At 38.1% G+C, this 13,157-nt stretch overlaps 1 protein-coding gene across 1 annotated transcript in view; it reads left to right on the forward strand.

Moving 5' to 3' along the window:
- The window catches only part of LOC121421764 (mucin-like protein), a 50,369-nt gene that overhangs the window by 18,426 nt on the left and 18,786 nt on the right, over positions 1 to 13,157 (forward strand). The window contains exons 11-18 of the mRNA XM_041616564.1: positions 3,794 to 3,910; positions 4,650 to 4,855; positions 5,227 to 5,311; positions 6,113 to 6,319; positions 7,385 to 7,498; positions 8,319 to 8,567; positions 9,018 to 9,206; positions 9,632 to 9,816. Coding sequence (XP_041472498.1) covers positions 3,794 to 3,910; positions 4,650 to 4,855; positions 5,227 to 5,311; positions 6,113 to 6,319; positions 7,385 to 7,498; positions 8,319 to 8,567; positions 9,018 to 9,206; positions 9,632 to 9,816 — 1,352 coding nt within the window. The remainder of the gene's footprint in view (positions 1 to 3,793; positions 3,911 to 4,649; positions 4,856 to 5,226; positions 5,312 to 6,112; positions 6,320 to 7,384; positions 7,499 to 8,318; positions 8,568 to 9,017; positions 9,207 to 9,631; positions 9,817 to 13,157) is intronic.

The following is a 13,157-nucleotide window of genomic DNA, read 5'->3' on the forward strand; positions in this document are numbered from 1 at the left end:
AAGCGAATTTTTCGACGATGACCTTATAGCTGATTCTTTGTCATTTGGTGGGTATTTTCAGTGCATGTACTTTGTTTTTAAATACTCCGTAATAGACTGTGGGATGGTCGCTAAAATTGTGACTTTCCGTGGGGCGGCAAATACAACCACGGTTCTTGGACATGAAAATATGTAAAATATTATGAGTGAATACATGCACAATGTTGCCATCGGTAAATTCTGCTCCTGACCTCAAAATTAAAATAATAATATGCAAAATCGTACCATTGATTCGACTGGAAATTCCGCCATTCACCCCGTGTGTTAAGGACTTCCGTGAACGCACACAAGCGTGCACAATGCATGTAACCTCGTTCGCGTTTTATATTTTTTATTCGCTGTACATGATATACGTTATAATACAGAATGTACGATGGCGGATAAGATGTCGTCGTCTTCGTCGTGTTTTGACAGCGAAAATGACGATTTATCACTAGCAAATATATGCTACATGCACATCTTACCCAAGGAAAGAGGGCCAGTAAATTCCTTTCAAGTAAAGAGCTAGAACAAATTTAAGCCTTTGCTGCATTCGTTGATGTAGACTACCTGGGACTTCAGAATAAAAATAGCTATTCGTGCAGCAGAGAAGTTTGCGATTGACTTGCATGCAGCCCAGCCCCAGCAGACCAGCCCGACGTCCGACTAGCATTTCAGCAAGATCCGAATGGATCAAAATAAATATAGATGTTTGATGTAGGCCTACTGCGTTTACATCTTGCCCAGAGCCAGGTCAAACATCGTTCGTATATCACCAGTATTGAGCAATCAAGCGATCGAAGGTAATTTGTTTTCACTTTGTGCTCTTGCATTTCACTCTCTGCAAAAGTGAAGCGGTGCAAACTTTGATTTTTGAATAGGTCTACATCTAGATTTCTTGATTGAGTCGATGAATAATGTGACTCATGACTTACTTCGTCTTCTATTCATAGGCTTGTAAATGTGGCGGTGAAGTAAGTCATGACATGAGTCACATTATGTATCGATTTAATTAAGAAATCTAGACCTATACAAAAATCATCAAAGCTTGTACTGCTTCACTTTTGCAGAGAATGAAATGCAAAAGCACAAAGTGAAACAATTTTGGCATGGACAAAGATCGCTATAACAAGGATCACCATCTCAAAATCATCCTCTGTATCTTTTACACCTTCGATAGCTTGATTGCTGGAATGCTGGTGATACGAACGATGTTTGACCTGGCTCTGAGCAAGATGTAACGCGTTACATATATAACGTTAGTTTGATCCATTCGGTTCTTGCTGCAATGCTGGTCGGGATGGGCAGGAGCGTTACGGGTCGGTGGCCATGCAGGAGGGGAGAGCAACAAAATCTCCGGTCTTATCAGTGGCAGATCCATGATTTTCCAAAAGGGGGCTAATTTTTCAGAGGAAAGTTTCGACCAGCCCCCCCCCCAAAAAAAAAAAAGTTTTTTCAACCAATTGACAAGCAAAAAAAAATTTTAATAAAGGTTTTCACCCACAAATGAAGTATATTTCGTACACGAAAAAAGGGTCTTCAATTTCAAAAGAGGGGGCACACCTTTGTTTTAATGGCATATTTACATTACAAATTTTAGTATTTTGTTTCTCAAAGGGGGGGGGGGCAGGCAATGGTGTCATGAGGCAACATTTTGAGGGGCGATATGGTGTATCGGGTAAAAAAAAACAATGCAAGTGAGCAAAAAATTTTAAATTTTTATTACAAAAATCCAATTTCAGATTTTGACATAATGTAAAAGAAGATAACATATTTTTCACCCTTCTCTCTTTCCTTTTCCTTTTTTTTCTTGGTCTGTACGCCACGGTAAACAAGATTTTGTTTATGATTTTGCATGCTTATTTAAAAAAAAATAAAATCACCTTTTCATGACAATCTATCTGTTCTTCTTTCTTTCCTTTTTCAGTTCCTCTTTTTCCCCTTTCCCTTTCATTCTCCCCCTTTTCTTTTTTCCCCTTTCATTCTCCCCCTTTTCTTTTTTTCCCCTTTAAGTTCCCGGTGAACTCCGCCAGGGGGGATAGCTTGCCCCCCCCTGCACTGTTAAGCCACTGCTCCCTGGGATGGACCGGGTTGCATGCAAGTCAATCGCAAACTTCTCTGCTGCACGAATAGCTATTTTTATTCTGAAGTCCCAGGTAGTCTACATCAACGAATGCAGCAAAGGCTTAAATTTGTTCTAGCTCTTTACTTGAAAGGAATTTACTGGCCCTCTTTCCTTGGGTAAGACGTGCATGTAGCATATATTTGCTAGTGATAAATCGTCATTTTCGCTGTCAAAACACGACGAAGGCGACGACATCTTATCCACCATCGTATATTCTGTATATAACGTATCATGTACAGCGAATAAAAAAAAATAAAACGCGAACGAGGTTACATGCATTGTGCACGCTTGCGCGCGTTCACGGAAGTCCTTAACACACGGGGTGAATGGCGGAGTTTCCAGTCGAATCAATGGTACGATTTTGCATATTATTATTTTAATTTTGAGGTCAGGAGCAGAATTTACCGATGGCAACATTGTGCATGTATTCACTCATAATATTTTACATATTTTCATGTCCAAGAACCGTGGTTGTATTTGCCGCCCCACGGAAATGAAAAACTAGAGACATTTTCCTTGTCCATCCCACAGTCTATAAGTCACGGAGCGGAAACATACTATGTGTGCGCTACCATTATTCTTAAAGAAACTTTTCAATCGTAACTTTATTCCTTTAGTTTAGTACCTCTTTTTCAGAAGTCTCTAAGCGCTGTACAGTAAATGTAGCATAATTACCCTTGGCTTAGCAGGTCGTTTCCGGGAACCTTCGGTAGGATTTGAACCCACGACACTCTCATTAAGAGATACTAAGTCAAAGCCACTACACCATGATGCTCCCATGTTATCAATACCTAGGTCCATCTACATGTAACTGGTTTCAATAATATTTAGAATGTAGACGGCCAGCAATATGAAAGTTGGGTCATTTATGCGCATCGAATAACAATCAAATCTAAACATGCTAAAAGGGAGCTCGATGTTAAACGGATGGTCCAGGCTGGAGATATTTGTATTAAAAAAATCACAGAGCATAATGCTGAGAAATATAATCAAAATCGGAAAACAAATAACTAATTTATTGCATTTCAAAGATTTGCATTATTCCGGTGAAATAGTTCTAGGCATGTCTTCATGAATATTCATTTGAAGGGCTGATGATATCGTATCCCCATTTGTTCTTTTTTATTTCATTTATGAAATTAGGTTTATTCGAAGTATTTTTCTACCAGGAACGAAAAACAATTGAATTGACAACTGATGAAATTCCTTAGTTAATTATTGTCGCAACTTATTTCATCATAATGGCATTTATACATTTCAAAAAATATGAAAAAAATATGATTTCATGTAATAACATAAGACAAGGGAAAGTGGGTATGTGACATCATCAGCCAACCTAATGAATAGTCATTACGATATGCATATATCTATTTTCACAAAATATTGATAAACTTAGAAATTCAATGACTTCTTTATTCATTATTCGCTTTTGATGAAATTTTCAGCATTTTGCTTTGTGACTTTTACTCTATTTATTTAGATGTAAATATTTTCATCCCGCACAATTCCTTTAATGGATTTTAAAAATATTTTTTTGTTTATGTATAGATAAAACTAATTCAACATTGTCCTTGAATTCCAAACTTTAATTTCTTTTTTATATATTCATATTGTATTAGTTAATCAGTATTTATCTTAAATTACATAGAGAGAGAGATGTCTTACCACGGTTCTACTGCTGTGGACTTGCTGGTGGAGATTTCTGTAGACTTTACGAGCGACGTCGTCCACGGGCTCACTGCTTCGGTTACAGACGACCATGGATGGGTAAGAAATATCACCGAACTTAAATCATGATTAACAGTGATACTAAATTATTATATTATCAGATGCGACAGCTTATAGTAGTAGATGTAGTACGCCGAGTAAGTAAGTCTTTTAAATTTTTGTTGGAATGCTCCCCGGGGAGTGAAGAAAGTGCATACTTTGTGTTTGGACATGCCTGGGTCAGATGACTGGAAGAATAATTTGTAAAGCGCTTAGAGATGTCGTTCAGATGTATTAAGTGTTAGGTTTATACAAACGGGACATTTATATTTCACCACAGTATACGTGATTGACTTCTTTATCTTTATTGTGTTGTTATTATTAAACAGCGGGGAATGAATCCAGCAGTTACGTCCTGAACTCTGGACAAACTGCATAACAAGAATTTTAATCAGCTCCGAATTTTGTGACGAAAATGCTGCACCATTTATCGACAAATACCTCCCATCGAAGCTTTGTCATTTGACCAGCATTTCAATACATACACCCTGTTCTTGAATCCAAAGTGCATCGCCTAGCGAAGGTTCCAGACCCTCATATAGAAGCAGACAGCGTTAATGTGGTGACGTTGATTGGATAAAGTTGATCAAGAATGATGAACCCAAGTTACAGACATCCAAGTGCCCTCAAGCCTTGATGGGATTGGGTACGTTTGTCGACTGGTAGCTTTGTTAATGAAGGTAATTCTTGAAAAGAGTATTTTGGTACATTTCTCTCTAAATTTTTATCAAAATTTCAGGATGGTTTTGGGGAGATCCGCATATCAATACTCTGGATGGGAGGAAATACACCTTCAACGGCCTTGGTGAATACATTACGATGTCTTACAGTCACGGTGATCCATTCGTTTTACAATCAAGAACTGGCAAGGCTTTTAACAACAGTGAACCCGTTGAACACGGAACGGTCTTCATAGGGTTCGCTGCTACACAAGATATCACAAGGGTAGGTGGAGTGCGGAATTCATTTCATACAGATTATTCAATACAAGAACTAATGTGAGAGGTCAAGGATGAATTTGGTGTAGCCAAATTTGATATGACCTATTCAGTGGCGCATAAAACAAATGTGAGAATTGTTAATGATAGTATGAATTTTCAAAAGGAATTTTCATTGGTTTATGGTTATCCAAAACCGATTGTTTTTATTAAGGTTTAAAGCATGCAAAAAGTCCCAATTTCATGCTCCACAAAGCTTACCGATATATCGTACAGTTGATTGATGAATGTAACTTTGCATTTTTTTGTATTTCCTTGCGTCTTGAGAACTGTACAACGTGGATAATTAATCGCACTATTATCCTTAATATTGATCAGGTTGAATTCCAGCTGAACGACAACAGGACAGAAATGAGTATTCTTGTTAATGGTTCCTCGATTAATATGACAGATTTGCTAGACGGTAAGCATAGAATATTTAAGATTGATGATGATGATGATGACGACGACGATGGTGATGATGGTGATGATGATGATGATGATAAAACCGATGATCGTTGCCGCGACGATTATGACATCTCACGATCTAGTTAATGGTTTCTCTATTAATATGGCAAACTATATAAAGTATTTCTTGTAGTTTGATTAATGTGATGATAATCATAATGTTGCTGTTGGTGGTGGTGGTAGTGGTAATGATGCTGGTGAATGATAATTAGGATCGAGAAAGTGAGGATGATGTCTAAGCACGCATTTAATGGTTTCTCCATTAATATGTAAGATTTCCTAAACGTAAACAAATCAAACATGAATTAATATTGTACATCATAACAATAACTGTTATTATTTTGATAGAAGCTTTGCAAATATCTGATTGATGGACTGAAATAACATTAATGATATTACGGTGATGATAAGATGGGTGATGAGGATAATGACAATGATGGTGAGGATAATCATGATGATGTTGGTGGTGGTGGGGATGATAATGATGATGGCGATAATTTTTTGATGTGGTTGGTGATGACGACGATGATGATTATGATGACCTTGGTACTGGTAGCGGTATTTTAAACTGCTGAGATGGTCGTGTTGGCTGGTGTAAATAATTGTAGACAGTACAACAGTTGATCAAAGCAATAACATAATGAATATAACTTTGAGACTATGCCAACAAATCAAAATGAAAACAAAAATTAAAAGCTCGGTTATATGTACCCTACAACAAATTATACTCCCTTAATCTTTCTATGTTCATACCTAGATGGATATGACTCGCAGGATCCGACTTTCATCTTATCCTCGGATAATGAGACCGAATCCGAGGGTGAGATCAAGGTCACAGCTCTCTTTCAACCAGAAGGCTATTCGAGTACGTCCTTTACAGTGACCTTTACGAATGGAATCTTGGATATAACCGTCATGGTCCCGCCTGAGTATTCTGAGAACGCAACAGGGAGGGGTCTGCTTGGTAAGGCATCTTGTTGGATACATGGGATGATATCCGGAATGATATACCCTTCACATTTTTAATTTGATAGATGGGAGGTCAAAAGATTTGTCTCGGGGATGCGATCGAATGGCTTTGAAGTACGTTTCCAAAACAAAAGAGCGCGGTAATGACGATTTATCCGTCAAAGGTAGCAACATTGTTCGTGAAAATCCCCAATAGTCATGATAGTGTTGCTGATACAGCTTTTTTTCTGGTTACAATTTTTTACAGATTTGACAATAAGGATCAACTTGACTAAAACTTATATGAAACAGTGCTAGTTTCACATATTCAGGGAGGAATTAGTCATCGTTTCACTCGATTTTGAGGAGAAAATTAGAATATTTCATATAATAAAATACATAAGAAATAGCGAGTAGATGACGTCATCAGTCTCCTCATGTGCCAACCGACTAGGATGTGCATATAACTGTTTTGTGAAATTAAGCGAACGTTTAGAATGTCATTACTTTCTAATTTTACATCCGATTTTGATGAATTTTTCAGTGTTATGCTTGTTGGATTTGCCTCTTTGTTCAAATCAACTTTTTGTTGGGGTGGACTTGTTCGTCTCTCTTTTTTTAACGAACTCTTCATGCGATTCATGAATGATGCTCGTCACTTGATCGCAGGCTCTGGCGGGCGATTCTCGTTCGGAGCCGAGCTCTAAACGGGCACTATAGTTTCCTAAGTCTCTGCCATATAATCTCTCCATCCGTAGGTTTCCAAAAATGAATGTTGAATCAGGGAAGGGTGTTAATCAGTGCGAATAGGAGGACGAAATCATTAGCATAAAAAAGATCGACCGTTGCATTAGATGAGTCGTCGGACCGCCATGGCCAACATCGACTCGGCTTCGGTCGTTTGCAAATGATGTACAGTGCATATCCTGTACCCGTATACATGGGAAGCATATATATTTAATGAGAGTACTACATGTACATGTATACAACATATACAACATTTTTTTTTTCTAAAAGTTTTATCAAGCATATTGAGCTAATATTTTCGCATCATACCCTTCTTTTTTGACATCTTTATCAGGTAATGTCAATGGAAATACATCGGATGATTTTCTTTTACGAAATGGAACGTTGCTGACCGATCAACCCGGGAGAAATTTAACAGAAGAAGAAATATTCCAATTTGGACAATCATGTAAGTTCTTAGCTTTTATTGGCACACGTACATTTTATTATCAAGCAGTTGATGATGTTGATGGTGGTGATGATAACGATCACGCTGATGATGATGACGATGATCACAAGGGAGCATCTTGGTCTAGTGGTTAATACTCTCGTCATTCAATCTGAAAGACGTGGGTTCAATGCCAAAGCATGGCGTGTTTTTCTTCTGCAAGAAATTTACCCACATAGTGCTGCACTCAACCCAGGTGAGGTTAATGGCTTCAGGCAAGAAGTAATCCCTAAAATAATGTGAGCACCGGAATTGATAGATTAACTTACCCGGAATAATGTAGAAGCGCGTTGGGCACCTAACAAGGTGGATACGTGCGCTATACAAATCCTATACTAAGTGTATTATTATTGTTCTATAATGATGATGATGATGAAGATGATAAAAAAAATGGTGGTGGTTGTGGTAATAGGGATAATAATGATGACGGCGATGATAAACAATGATATTGTTTTTGTTAATAATGATGATGACGACGATAATATAACAACGAAGACGATTAGGATGCTCATGATGGTAATGGCATGACGATGATAATAATGGTAATGACGATGATGATTATGATAAAGGTATAAGTGATGACAATGCCCTGACGATGACGGCAACCACGTTGATAATGATTATTATGAGAGTAATGATCATGATAATGGTATTAGCGATGACGATGATTTTGACGAAGACGACGATTATGATGATGATGACAATCATCACCTTTCGCAAATCAAAACAACCATTAAACCTTCTTACCTAACTTAACAGAGTTATTTCTTTACTCCTGAAGGGATGATTACGGAGAACGAGTCGCTGTTTGAATACGGTGATAGGGACTGGAGTTACTACAATCCGAGTAACTACACACCAATGTTCTTAGACGCCCTACTCGCCCTTGACCCAGACAGGACCAGAGACGCCCGGGAGACTTGCGGGGATAACGAAGCGTGCCTATTCGACTTCCTCGCTGTCAACCCCGAATTGGGAATGCAGACGATGGACACCGGGAACCAACTTGACAACGATCTTCAAAACCTTGGTGAGATTTGGCATCTCTATCACTAACCCCAAATTATGAATATTATCATATGTTCTGGTTTTCCTCTTACATTGTTTTGTAATTTGTTTGTATTATGTTTATTAACCCATGGCCAACTGGGACCAGATTATACCTGTACAAAGCCTATTAGAATTACAGAATTGTATTGCATTTCAACTGACACTATGGCAGACCAGCAGCAGCATTGGTGTGGGAGCTGAAAATATGGGCTACCAGTTGTATTTTTTTCTTTGCATTCATAGATCCACTTTGTAAGTTTATATCAGTTTTTAGCAATTAACAATGACAACATTGATATCTCAAGCCCTGATAATCACAGGAGCGATAGGAGATCTCCCTAATGTTGAAACAAATTTGAGTAACATTTCTGATTTTAAAATACACGCATGTATTGAAAAATAAATTTTCTTCTGTTTTATAACTTTATAGAAAATTTCCCTCCAAACATAACAAGCGTGACAGAGCTGACAGAAACAGATGGACTTCAAGAGGATGATGTTCTCTTTGTGCAAGTGGGCGTGAACATTACCTTAGAGATTACTGCACAGGACCCTAATGATGAAGACGTATATTTCACTTTCAACGATACAACTCCGGATGGTACAAATATCAGCTCAGGTGAGATTTTCAAGGGTGTGAGTTGATGTTTTATTGTTACTTACTCTCCTTCAATCGCCTAAATAATGGTTTAGAGTTTTAATGACAGGTCATAATATATATAGTTACATAAGTGAAGCGAAGTTTGAATGATTACGCATGCTTTCTTTTTGGTCTTTTTCTCTTTATATTCCATCCCCTTCTTTATGCTTATCGTTATCTTTTAACCTTCTCTCTCCCATCCCTTCTTTGTATTCTCGTTTTGTATCTGTTATCTACCTCTTGTCGTTGTTTCTCACTATTCTCTGTATATTCTATGTATGTTCGTCCCTTTCTGACTTTGCCCGTCTTTCTGCCGTTTCCTCTTTTCTAAACACTTGTTCTCATCCCATATCTCCCCGCATCTCTCACTTTCTTCCCTTCCCTTCTATCTACTACTTTCATAGATGGCATATTCACCTGGATACCTACTGACCTGAACGTCTCCTCCATTGAGATCATCGCCATGGACAACCGAGGCGCGGAGACCTCTTTGTCGTACAATGTCCTCATCTGTCAATGCGAGAACAATGGCGTGTGTGACTTTGAGAGCCAGGCCGAGGGACAGGACCTCAGTGCTAATGGCTTTGCTGTAAGTATAACCAACATGTGAGAAGGAACTAATATTGTTGGATAAATTCGACCGGAAGGCTGTGTCATCCAGACGTTGAGATAGGGGACAAGAAGGCGAGTTCTTGAAACTCAGAATGCAGAAATATGTATAACAAGCAGATAGGATTACGAGCTATAAGAACTGGGCAAGTCAATTGGGAAAAGAAGACAAGACTTAGCCGATTCTAGAGGAAAACGAAAACTCGACTTTTCTATTCTTCTTGTCTCAACAAAATTGCTTTTCCAAGTTTCGACTTGTCTACCTGTCTTTTCCCAAACAAATTGTCTTTCTAAGTTTCAGCTCCTCTGCTCCTGTCTTAAACAAGTCAACAAGCAACCAAAACCCATAATCTTGTCTTCTAATCTAAAATAAGCCGAGTTGTCATGTTTCAACTGGCTTGTCTTTTTATCCAAAGTTTCAACAACCTGTATTTTTGTCCCAAACAAGTTTACCCTATCGCCATGTTACCACCCACAATCAAATTTGTAATTTTCCCTGCAGGTACACTGTTCTTGAACAATCATTAACCATACCTAAAACATACTGAGTTGGATTTTCGGTACTTTATCATTAACTAAGTTCGCTCGAAGCATTCACATTTACAAAGAAGCCGGGGGAGGCACTCCCATTGACGAGTGGATACCATGCGCGACCATAAGGTCTCCAAAAGCACCCTAAACACGTATATTCCATATTCTGAAAATGCACCCCTTAACAAGTATTGGTGTGAAACCCTCCCCTTAACAAGCATTGGAGACAAAACGATACTTTTGGCACGTATTCCCTGAAATGAACCCCTAAACAAGTATGCAGCGACATTTTATTGTTATGTCACGGGCCGTCGGTCTTACCTTTACATATCATTGTAGTCTAGGTGACTGGTGAAAAAAATGTTCAGAAAATGGTAAAAGCATGAAAATTGGCACAAAGGTAGAGTAAGTTATTCTAAACACTTTTAGCAGGGGGTGCCAACGTGAATTTGCCTTATAAAGCAACGGTTGCTAGGCAACATATTTACCTTAGTAACTGAGCTTTATTGGGATTAAGTAGCATTTAATGAGCGATATGTTGCATGAACTTTAATCTAAAGCATGTTCCTTTGTATTTTGTATCAAAACAGCTTTAATCCGTTTATTCATAGCAATGGCTGCCAAGGGACCATTTTCCATAGCAACAAATTGTTTATCATTGTTCAGATGAATATGATCAATATGATCTACTCAGAATAGCTCAGAAATTAAATTTGGCCCATAGATTCCTCATGTGATGATTTTTTCCTTAGGTAGGCCTAATAAGCACCATAGCAACGGTTGCTAGGTAACATTTTTCCATGGTAACCCATTCTTGTAAGGTATTTTTTTTCTTGATCATAATTCATATGAACCATATTTTTTCTTTTAAAGCATTAATACATTAATCACAACAACCCAGGAATAATTATACCATGTATACACACCCATGCAAAGTACTAGATGATAAGTAACAAGTTTTCTGTAGCAACCAATGCTCAAAGGTCTTATGGTAAGACTTTTGATAGAGGTACTAATAGATGCTTAAAAATGTAAGATATTGCACAAATTAAACTACTTCATGATATGGCTCATGTTTCCAAAGACGATGTTTTGGGGTTGCATATTATTTGTATGGTAATGCTTGCTGCATGTTAAAAAAATCACCTTAACACCATTTTTGCTCCCTTGGAAACCATAATCATTATGGATTAAGATAAAAAAAAAACACATGTAAAGATCGGCCATCGATTTAAATTATTTGGTGTCTTTCATAGCAAAGGGTACTTTAATGTATGTTATTTCTATATAATTTAGTTACATATTTATCATTGAATGATAATAGACCTTATGTTTACTTATCTGAGTGATTTACAATGGAGGTATAATTGATGGAATTTGTATCATCAAGAAATAAATGTCTTGAAACCATTGACATTCTGTATTTGTAGCTATGTATTTACCCTATGAATCTCCTTTAAGACCCTGTATAACACGTAAAAATGCATTGGAAAGAATTCCACAAAACCGATATTTAACAAGAGAAGAACAATTAGAACAACAGCTACAAGAGCTCACCAGGAGGTCATGGGTGCTTACATATTAAATATCTCTGATCTTGGAGAGATGAAAAAATGACTGCCAAGAATTGATTGAGTCAACTGAGTTAGAAATTATTTTCGAACACCAAAATCCCGCCGGAAAGTAATTTTCAAATAAGTGCTTGGATACCACTCTATCTCCAGGTAACAATAGTGGTTCTCTTGAAAGCCAACACACTCTGCCTTGGTTTATCCCCTCCCTTTCGAAGCCTGCAATGAAGATCATATTAGCTTTCCATACCGTTTCCGGACTTAATGCCATGTGCAGGAGCTGAATTTGACTTGTCAGTTCCTTCTCCCATGGTTTTGACTTGGTTAATCCTGCAGCTCTGTGATCTGTCATGACGTGAAAGATCCTGCTAGAGTTGATTTTGACCGATCAGTTCCGTTCGGTTTCTAGGCATGTTGGCAGGATCCTGTAGCTATATGATTGATCTATCATGACTCGATCCTGCAGAAGTTGATTTGGACCTGTCCGTTTTGTTTCTAGGTGTTTTGACCTGGATCAATCCTTCAGCTCTAGGATTTATCATCACGTGAAAGATCTCGTTAGAGTTTATTTGGAGCGACCATCAGTTCTGTTTCCAGGCTTGTTGGCCTGGATCCTGCTCCTCCGGGATCTATCATGACTTGAAAGCTCCCGCAGAAGTTGATTTGACCAGTCAGTTCCGATTGCAGATGTTTGGCTGGGATCCTGCAGCTTCATGGATCATTACTTGAAAGATCTTGCAGGATGCAGTATATGCGCAGCTGACTCTTTCACCTACGTATGTGACGCACTTGTGATAGTTGGGGCCCGTTGCAGAAAGAGTTGCGATCAAACGCAACTCAAAAAATCTTGTGCAACTTGATTTTCAGCCAATAAAGCACCCGTGTTCGGGACTTGCATTTAAACGCAACTCTTTCTGCAACAAGGCCAAGGTTGGCTGGACGTGATCAATACTCTGCCACAAAAACCCGGCACAGAACAGTGGCATGAAGTTCTGATATACTTCTTCCTTCCATATACATCCAATACATCTTTGCATGCCCAACTCAGAAATTAATTTGCTGATTGCACTATCACCTAATATAATGTCCTTATGAGGAGAAATGTCTCTTACACTCTGATTGATGAACAATTCATTGTTGATGGTGATGACTGTAACTTACTTGATGTATTCCCCTATTGCCTCTATTATTCTTTGTCGAGCATAATGCATGCTTCACA

Source organism: Lytechinus variegatus, chromosome 9 (genome assembly GCF_018143015.1).
Source record: "Lytechinus variegatus isolate NC3 chromosome 9, Lvar_3.0, whole genome shotgun sequence".
Taxonomy (NCBI): domain Eukaryota; kingdom Metazoa; phylum Echinodermata; class Echinoidea; order Temnopleuroida; family Toxopneustidae; genus Lytechinus; species Lytechinus variegatus.